We start from the raw sequence: 9,269 nt of genomic DNA, 5'->3' as shown, positions 1-9,269 counted from the left end.
ACACAAGAATTGCTTGCAAAATCCCTTGTTATTTTGCTCTCAATTTACGTTTAACTTCAGCTTTTGTGCGTACCTGTAAAGTGAGAACATCCTGAAATATATAGAGTTAGTAGAATAGGAAATACCTAGAGTTCCAATGCTATACTCTTCCTTGGTGGAAGAGTTCTAGTTATCTTCAACTTTTAACTCCTCCCTTATCTTGGATAAAGTTCTCTTTGAGTAAGGAGTCCTTCTCCTTACCATTTATGCAACCTTTTTGATCAGGAGATATCAGATATACCAGCTTAAGCTTATCTCCTTCACGTGCATCCCTTATGCTCGAATTTGCTCGTGTTTGTGTGCACTGTGTATGGACCTGGTTCATGCTTGAGTTCCTTTGTCAATTATCAAAACAAACGTCACTTGGGCCAACGGTATTGGAGTTGAATGGATGAAGTGGAGGCTCGCTTCCGGTGTCTTATGTGATAAAAATATGTTGCTGAGACTTAAAGGTAAGTTCTACAAGGTTGTAGTTAGACCAACTATGTTGTATGGCGTAGAGTGTTGGCCGGTCAAGAACACCCATGTCCAGAAGATAAAAGTAGCTGAGATGAGGATGTTAAGGTGGATGTGTGGGCATACCAGGTTGGATAAGATTAGGAATGAAGTTATTGGGATAAGGTGGGAGTGGTTTCTATGGAGGAAAAGATACGGAAGGCGAGAATGAGATAGTTCGGGAATATTAAGAGAAGGAGTACATAAGCCCTAGTCAGAAGGTGCTAGAGGTTAGCCTCAGTGGGTATCAGGAGGGGTAGAGGTAGGCCTAAGCAGTCTTGGGGCGAGGTTATTAGGCGGAACCTGGCGCAGCTGGAGTTGACTGAGGACATGACCCTAGATAAGAGGGTGTGGAGGTCGAGAATTAGGATAGAAGGCTAGTAGGTAGTCGAGCGTATTTCTTTGTCTTTCCCAGTTTGCTAGCATTAGTGTTAGTATGATATCCTTTTATTCATATATTGCTATTATTACCTAGAGTTTAACTGCTTTCTTGACTTCAGTATTTTTATCTCGTTGTTATTCCTTCTTGTTGCCATTACTTTTGTCATCCATTCTCTGGCTGAGAGTCTATCGAAAACAGCCTCTCTGTCCCTTTAGGATAGGAGCAAGGCTGCACATCTCACCCTCCCCAAACCCCACTTGTAGGAAAATAGTGGGCTTCTTGTTGTTGTATAAAAAAAATATTCATTTTGTTGAAATAGAAAAAAAATACTCTATCTACAACATTAAAAAAAAGTACTCTAAATAATATTTCTATTTAGGGTGGGGATGGAGGTTGGGGTGGTGGGAGGTGGGTTAGGGTGGGTGTGAGTTCTAATTTTATTACTTTTTTATTATTTTGATCTTTGTTAGTATTATAAGATGAAGAACTATCAAATAAATTCTAAATCCAAATTGAGGAAAGAAATCATTTGGCTTGAATTGACATTTATTCCAAAATATAAGATAATTTTAATATTTGTTCAAAATTGAGAATATTGCAAATATTTGGGTCAATTTGGACAGGTTAGGCTACAACCCATTGTTTAGCCCATCTTATCCCAAGTAAACTTTGGGCAGGGTTGGGCAACGACCCATTTAATGAGTCAGCCCAAACAACCCATTTGTCACCCCTAGTTGTTGAACCAAAGTTCACTTACGCAACCAAAATCAGTAGCTAGCTGTGTTTCTTCTGTGTCTAACAGAATAGCATGACCACATATTCTAACACTTCTTGTTGGCAGTTGGCACCACAGTCCTTACTTTGTGGTCAACAATATGGCAGGCAAGAGGTCAACCACTAGAGATTCGTACAATCGGATGGACAGTGGAGCAGAAACAGATTCCCACATAGGATGTGAATTAGACGTTTAACAAAACCAAACTCATACGACACCAGAAGATCACGAAAGCAGATCCTAAGTTTACCACTAACCACAATTTGATCATATTAGCATTTAGACACAGCTTGCTTCCTAAAACAAATTTACATTTGCCTCCATGGCACTACAGATATCTTCGGCAAGAAAGTTAGGCCTATTGAAGAAGTCTTTTACATTCTGACCATTATGTTAACAACCCAATCATCAAAAGTTTACCCGAATTGCCTTGCAAATGAATATTGGAATGAGATGGAAGAAGTCTGTTGGATTACAGCTTCTGAAACATTCTGTTGAAAAACTTGAGGAACATAAGGAGCTGAAGGGCCAGAGTAGTAGTTGTGTATAACAGTACTCTCTTGAGGTGGCAGCATTTCTTGCTCTACCCGCGAGTACCATTGGTAATTCCTGTCATTTAGCCCCATGAATTGTTGCTGCGAAGGGACCACGTCTTGCATTGATGTATACCTGTCAAAGTGACAATTTAAGATCACCCTTCTATATTTATTATGTTTGAAAATGGACTGGAAAAAGAAAAACCAATAAACAGGGAAGCAATTTTTATTCACATAGAATACTTGAGACAAACTCTTAAACATAGGGCTAGTAGTCCAGAGTTCAACTTAATACATGCTAAAATAGTTGCCTTAACAATACCAAAAGATTCAAACACAAAAAGATAATTGAAGAGAAAAAGGTCACTGTGCTGAATGGCAAATATAAATGCGTCCAATTGCAAACAGCACGAAGTACTACAATCTTAATATTAAGCAAGCAAGCAATTGAAAACCTCACCTCTTCTGCCGCCCATCTTCCAAAACTGAATAGAACAATAAATCCTCACAGAATTTAGAAAAAAGACAAGAAAACAAAGGGCAAAGAACCTGATATGTGGGTCCCGTATATCGGTGACATATGGTTGATAAGAATATGCATGACTGGGAGCAGTCAATTTCTGATGATTATCCACGAAATCCCTGGTTCTAAGCCATCCATGCTGAGCACTTTGCAGTTCATAGACTGGTTGAGACTCCATAACAGGTGGAGGATGACTGTGCTGCATTTTGGTCGTATATGGATCATCTGCAGAAACAGACATCGGGGGGTACCTAACCTGATGTTCCATATTCCAAGTAGAAATTCTATTTGGAGGTGGGACGTTGGCCATTGATGAACCCACTTTTTCCTGGGGATATGACAGCACCTTAACCTGATCTTCCATAGCCAATGTGGGCATAATCTTTGGCATGCCAACATTAGCCAAAGACTGGTCCACTTTTGCCATCGGATGGGGCACAGCTGCTGCTGCTGCTGCTGATGCAGTCAGTGGACGAAATAAGGACAATAGAGTCCTCACCTGTATGTTTAAAATTCTCTTTAAAGAGCAGAAAGTGGTAAAGCATTTGTAAGACAACTACTTGTGTGAAATAGGTTGGTACCCCATATCTAAGAAAGAAACCCCCTTACTTGACGACCATTTAGTTCAGGTTCAAACTTTCTGCCATGATAATTGTCCTTGATAGCATATCTGAAAGAAGCTTCTGGCAGGGGAAGACATTCCTTAAAAATTCGAAATTTCACCTGAATGAGAGCAATAGTAACATGAATCTAGTAACTAGTTGCACAAATCAATTAGGTGGAGGAAGTGATTCTTGTAAATTCAAATAACCTAGACATCAAATACGTCAAGAATACCATTATTTTTTTTTTGATAAGGATACCATTATGAAAACCCAGTAGCTAAATTACTACCTTGACAGCTTACAACCTACTGCAGCAATAAAGGAATCGATAACAAGGGAAGAATAGCCAAGTGGTAAAGACCCTCTACCTCCATACATATAAGATTAGTGGTTTGAGTCACCAAGGGAGCAAAGTGGGAAAGGACCATTGCTGCTCTGTTAGGGGTTTTGGGGTAGACAAAAATGCCTTTTTAAGTAAGTAATCCTTGCATAGCAATTCCTTCAATATTAATCACCGCATAATAAGTCTCTTCACTATTATTCATCGGATAAACAATCCCTACAGCTATAATCCCAAATTCCCAGTATAACTAGTATGTGCACCAAACGACCCTAAGTTCAGTAGTCAATTACAATCTCAGATGTTTGTTGGGCTAAATTCTGCTTGTACATGATTATACGTTCTATGTTCTGGTCTACTTCTGAATTTTACTCTGAAAAACAAACAAACACATAACAACCCAGTGAATTTTACTCTGAAAAAATCTAGATAATTTAGCGTCTTAGGCCAACAACACCCAACATTGCAGGAACTATTCTTCCATGTGACTAACAATAATATGCTACAAACTTACACTGAAGACAGATAACAGTAGACAGAAGGATGTAGAATTAATGAGCAATGACTTTCTACTGATAGTGACAACATTACAAACCAAAAAAAATGCATCACGTGGAATAGAGCCAAATAAAGGAACATAAAGAATGGATCGGAACTTTTCCTTTTCTTAGAGAAAGAAAAAAAAGAACATTGGTGAAAGAAAATTCTTGAATAATACACATATATGCCAAGGTTGAGGGCTTAAAAGCAAAGAAAATCATAAATGCAAGCAGGACGAGTTTAAATCACATTGAACCAGAGATTTCCAAACCCATTTCTCACTATCATCATGCATATTTTTAATCAAGACCAACAAAGAAGTGGCCACAATTTTACATAACTGACAGCAAAATGATTTACCTGTGCTGGAAATTTGCCTCCAAAAGCAAGTGGTTCCAAGTTTATTTTTCCAGTGGATGTTGCCTCATACACACCATATAGAAGCTTCAACTCGAAATCAAAGAGGAAGAGCTTTGTTCCTGGCTTAATCTTTTCTACCGTTTCCTTTTTGTTTGATCGAAGCCCAAAAACACGGAATCTATAACAATCAGGTTTTGTATTTGCACCGCACAAAAATATGAAACCAGAAAGGACAGACTCATCCTGCAAGACCAAAAAGTACACATTTCAAAAACTAAGAAATATAACAGAGTGACTTAGTGTATGTTTTGATTGCCACAATGATGCCAAAAAATATATAGCATGGTTATTTTGTGACAGATGGATAATGCTTTAAACGACGATAGAAGGAAGAGCAAAAAAGAGTACCTGGGTGTCCTCAGATGGATCGGTTTCTACATCATTACCAGTATTTTGCTCATCTATATAAGCAGTAGACAAAGGAGGTCGCTCAGATTCATCCTGCAGTGAGGGACCAGTACATGAGGCTCTACAATGGGTGGAGCATGAAAGTGCTGCATTCTGGTAATATATGAATCTTACAAAGAAATGGGTACTGACATATACTTAACCTGCTGTTCCTTAGCAAAAGCAGTATTAGTATTTGGTGGGCCAACATTGCCCATTGATGGACCCATTTCATGAGGATACGGCAACAACTTAGCCTGATCTTCCATAGCCAAGACGGGCAAAATCTTTGGCACGCCAGCCAGTGGATGGGGCACAGCTGCTGCGGTTGCAGATGCAGCCAGGGGACGAAATAAGGATAATAGACTCCTCACCTGTATATTTCAGATTCTCTTTAAAGAACAGAAAGTGGTAAAGCATTTGAAAGACTTGTGTGAAATAAGAAAACCGCTTACTTGACGACCATTTAGTTCGGGTTTGAACTTTCTGCCATGATAATTGTCCTTTATAGCGTGTCTGAAAGAAGATTCTTGCAGCGGAAGGCATTCCTTAAAGAGTTTGAATTTCACCTGAATGAAAAGAGAGCAACAGAAGTATGAAGCTAGTATCTACTCACGCAAACCAAGAAGGTCGAGAAAGTGAATTTCGTCAATCCGAAGAACCTTTACACCACACCAATTGGTGGAGCATCGAGGTGCGCACAACCTGGCCCAGACACTACCGTTAATTAAAAAATAAAGCCTGAAAACATCTGAAATAACTAATTGGTTTGAGACGTAACAATCTAATAAAAGCCCGCAAGCATCTGAAATAACTACCTGTCCCTGTGACTACAACCACAATATGTTACACACACACACTGACAAAACATAAAAGTAGACAGAAGAATGTACTATAAATTAGCAATGGCTTTCTACAGTGGATAGTTCCATGAGATAGTGACAACTTAACTGAAATAAATGCATCACTGGCCTAAAGCCAAGTAAAGGAAGATATTTATCCCTCAGAACTTCCTCCTACCAGGACAAGATAATGTTCTCATCAAGGCCTAAGCACTTGTTCCAATCACTTGGAAAGATTGGTGAAGAGAATTCTTGAAAAATACACATACATGCCAAGGTTGAGTGCTAACACAAGCAAATCATAAATGCAAGCAGGATCAGTACGAATCACGTCGAACCAGAGGGTCCCAATCCAATTTCCTAAGACATCATACACCTTTTATATCAAGAACAAGACTGACAAACAATTGGGCCAGAATATTAAACAACTGACAGCAAACAACGATTTACCTGTGCTGGAAATTTGCCTCCAAAAGCACTTGGTTCCAAGTGTGTTCTTCCAGTAGATGTTGCCTCATACACACCATATAAGAGCTTCAACTCAACATCAAACAGGAAGAGCTTTGTTCCAGGTTTAATCTTTTCTACAATTTCCTTTTTATTTGAACGAAGCCCAAAAACTCGAAATCTGAAACAATCGAGTTTTGTATCTCCACTGCACAAAAATATAAAACCAGAAAGCTCCTCGAAAGCTTCCTCGTCTTTCTCTTGTGAGGCAACTCTACCAAGACTAGAAGCAGGAACTGGAGAAGCAGAAGGAGCAGAGACTCCTGCCGGGTAATTAATAGGAAGAAAAGATTGATTTATCACAACACTTGGCTTAACCTTTGCAGCGACCTTTTTTTTCTTCATCATAAGTTTCTTTGTATTTGATTGACTGAAAATTTTCCCTTTCTTTTTCCACTTCTTGCCTTCCATCCCAACCATGAGTGAAGTTGTTGCTCTGCAAAGGAAAAAGCACTCCTAAAATGCATGTGTACCACAATGAGAAAAACAGAGGGTCATATTGAAGAAGCAGGAATGTATACAGAGAACCAATGAGTTTGCGAACAACAGGAATGGGGAATCATATACTGGTACCAATGAAACTGACAAAAATAAAACCTGCAATCTTGAAAAGACATATGGCTGCTTAAGAAAGTAAATACATCCTAGATCACTTTTCTGTTATCTGCTATAGGAACAAATTCTCTGACTTTTTCTTTCTTTTGGATCAGTAACAAAAACGACCATATCTATGACTTAAAGATCTTATTTCTAACAGTTGATGTAGGAAAGACAGTTCTTATTGACCAAATACAAATCACCTAAGGTCCTTGGAAAGTTATAATAGACCAAGATTATCTTGTGTGCATTTGTTCTCTGAAATTGGAAAATGTCATCAGTCTATGTTTAAGTAAGCAGCTCATAGGCTCACTTATAATTTGAAATGTACATTTTAGTAATCCCTTTTCCAGCAAAAGGTAGGGAATCGTGTTTTTTTACTTTTCCCTTCGTCTTCTTCCATTCGCCAACATTTAAAGAACCCAAGTACCAACACTAAAATTAAGGAGAGTGAGGCATTTGGTGTAACTCAGTTATGAAGCTTGTCAAAATATTTTACCAATAATACTAGTCAAGGTACCGTACTAGAAAGAACAGAAAGGAGATTAAATGTCGTATTAATAGATAGTTGATCCATCTTGTCCCATTCTATTCCCACTTTCCCATAGTTTTCTTAAAAAGAAATTGCAAACACAAGAATTTGCACTGGTAACACGTCGCTAAGAAAGAGGACAACCTAAATCCGCCAATAAGATATACAAATTGATCCCCAATTCATTGCCACTATCTTCGCTATTATGAACATTAGCCAACTCAAAAGAGGCAAAACAGAGAAAATGAGCAATAAGAAGCTTAAAATTTTATTTTTGTTTATCAGTTAACAGTTAATAAGTTTATTAGTGCACCCAAGGGAGTGACCTGGCAGTCGAGCTGTAAAAAAAGACCATGAGAACCAGAGTACAAATCCCCGGTAGAGTTTTTTTTTTCTTTAAATGTAGGTGATTTCTTCTCATTTATCACGCTAATTCAGCCGATATATGAGGATACCGCTAGAAATACACAATGTGCATACAAGTTGACCCAAACACCATCGTTAATTAGAAAAAGCTTTGATTTTTATTAGTGTACATACAGCCGATATATACATAAATTTGCATTACCATTTTACTACAAAATCAGTCCCATCATAAAGTGCCTCATAAAGAAATTGGAACAACCAATGTCAATGTAAAATCGGAATAATTCTTTCCTTAAAAAGGAAAAAGAAAAAAGCAAATGTTCATGCATCAGGATACCCAAAAACACAAAAAACCTCTTTAAATTCCGAACTCAGCTAGACTTAAAAGACTACCGCGAAGAAGGCAAGAACCCCTAATAAGAAAGTTACAGTCCACAACGAAAATTCCCAGCAACTCTACATAATCAAATGTACAGGCATTAAAAAAACTAGTTGCATTCGACCCAAAAATTAGCTAATTACTGGGCGACTAACGGACGAATGGTAGTTGATAGCTCAGTCAAATCTGAACTGGCATTCCGTACATATTAGTAGTGATAAAGATGTAAATTCGGGTGAGAGAGTGCATACCGGCGAGTAGGGAGCAATGCTTCTGCTAGTGAGAGTGAATAATGGACGGAATTCGGGCGTCCCTTTCAATGACCGCTGTTTCGCTTTCCTTGTATTCTTTTGTTTTCCTAATGACGTGTAGAATCTGTGTATACCTATATGTAGAAGAAAACCTCTTTAAGCGTCCTTTGGCAGCATACATTACATAAAACAGTAAAAGTAATATTATCGGGTCAAAAGACTTCTTGCCGTTACACTATTAAATAAAAATACTCCATATTGACGGGATCGACACGTGACAAGGATTTAAGGCTCAAGGTCATCTGGTTCTTTTTTTATCCGATTGATTTGAACTCGCTCCCGACCCATAAACTTGATCCACTTTTTTCCAACTAATTTAAAGTTAAGAACCTTAATTTTTCAACGTATTTCGTCCCCCTAATATGAGAAAAGTTCTCTACTCTCTATTGCTCAGAATTCAAAATTCTATAACTCAAAATTCAATCACTCTTTGTGCTTCTTAGTTAAATATTATAAGGTGGTGCTAAAGGTAGATTCAATATCCGATTCAACTACTAAATCAAAGAGGAGGTGCCATTGTAGGGAGATTGCCAACAACTTCCAATCAACCATACCTCAAAATCCCGGAAGGGGATTCTATAAGCGTGCTCAACCTTAAGTAAGTTTTAATTTTATTTGTGATTCGTTGTTTGAACCTATTATACAAATTTTATTTCCTTTTTCCGTAATATAATTATTGATTTTTGTTAGAAT

The 9,269-nt window shown here is 38.0% G+C and overlaps 1 protein-coding gene across 2 annotated transcripts; it reads right to left on the bottom strand.

The window, feature by feature from the left end:
- Positions 1 to 1,864: 1,864 nt before the first annotated feature.
- Positions 1,865 to 8,650, bottom strand: LOC104243348 (uncharacterized). Of its 2 annotated transcripts, none has more exons than XM_009798522.2 (9): positions 8,517 to 8,650; positions 6,335 to 6,847; positions 5,498 to 5,611; positions 5,207 to 5,416; positions 5,004 to 5,096; positions 4,596 to 4,838; positions 3,360 to 3,473; positions 2,777 to 3,249; positions 1,865 to 2,360 (listed from the first exon to the last, which is right to left on the bottom strand). In XM_009798522.2, exons 2-9 carry the CDS (start codon positions 6,809 to 6,811, stop codon positions 2,108 to 2,110), a joined length of 1,977 nt encoding a protein of 658 aa, XP_009796824.1. In that variant the 5' UTR covers positions 6,812 to 6,847; positions 8,517 to 8,650; the 3' UTR covers positions 1,865 to 2,107. The 2 variants fall into 2 exon arrangements, with proteins under 2 accessions (XP_009796824.1, XP_070003896.1); XM_070147795.1 differs by having other exon boundaries at positions 6,335 to 6,827.
- Between the last annotated feature and the right edge of the window lie 619 nt (positions 8,651 to 9,269).

The sequence above is a fragment of the Nicotiana sylvestris genome, chromosome 6 (assembly GCF_000393655.2).
Source record: "Nicotiana sylvestris chromosome 6, ASM39365v2, whole genome shotgun sequence".
In the NCBI taxonomy this organism is placed as follows: domain Eukaryota; kingdom Viridiplantae; phylum Streptophyta; class Magnoliopsida; order Solanales; family Solanaceae; genus Nicotiana; species Nicotiana sylvestris.
This window is presented reverse-complemented; position numbering and strand designations above follow the sequence as displayed.

What these genes read in the sequence shown, in the direction of transcription:
- LOC104243348 (XM_009798522.2), bottom strand. Translation starts at nt 6,811, where the DNA reads ATGGTTGGGATGGAAGGCAAGAAGTGGAAAAAGAAAGGGAAAATTTTC. An exon ending in CTTTTGCTAAGGAACAGCAG is followed by an intron (nt 5,097 to 5,206) that starts GTTAAGTATATG and finishes CCCTCACTGCAG; the next exon opens with GATGAATCTGAGCGACCTCC. An exon ending in GAGGCAAATTTCCAGCACAG is followed by an intron (nt 3,474 to 4,595) that starts GTAAATCATTTT and finishes GCTCTCATTCAG; the next exon opens with GTGAAATTTCGAATTTTTAA.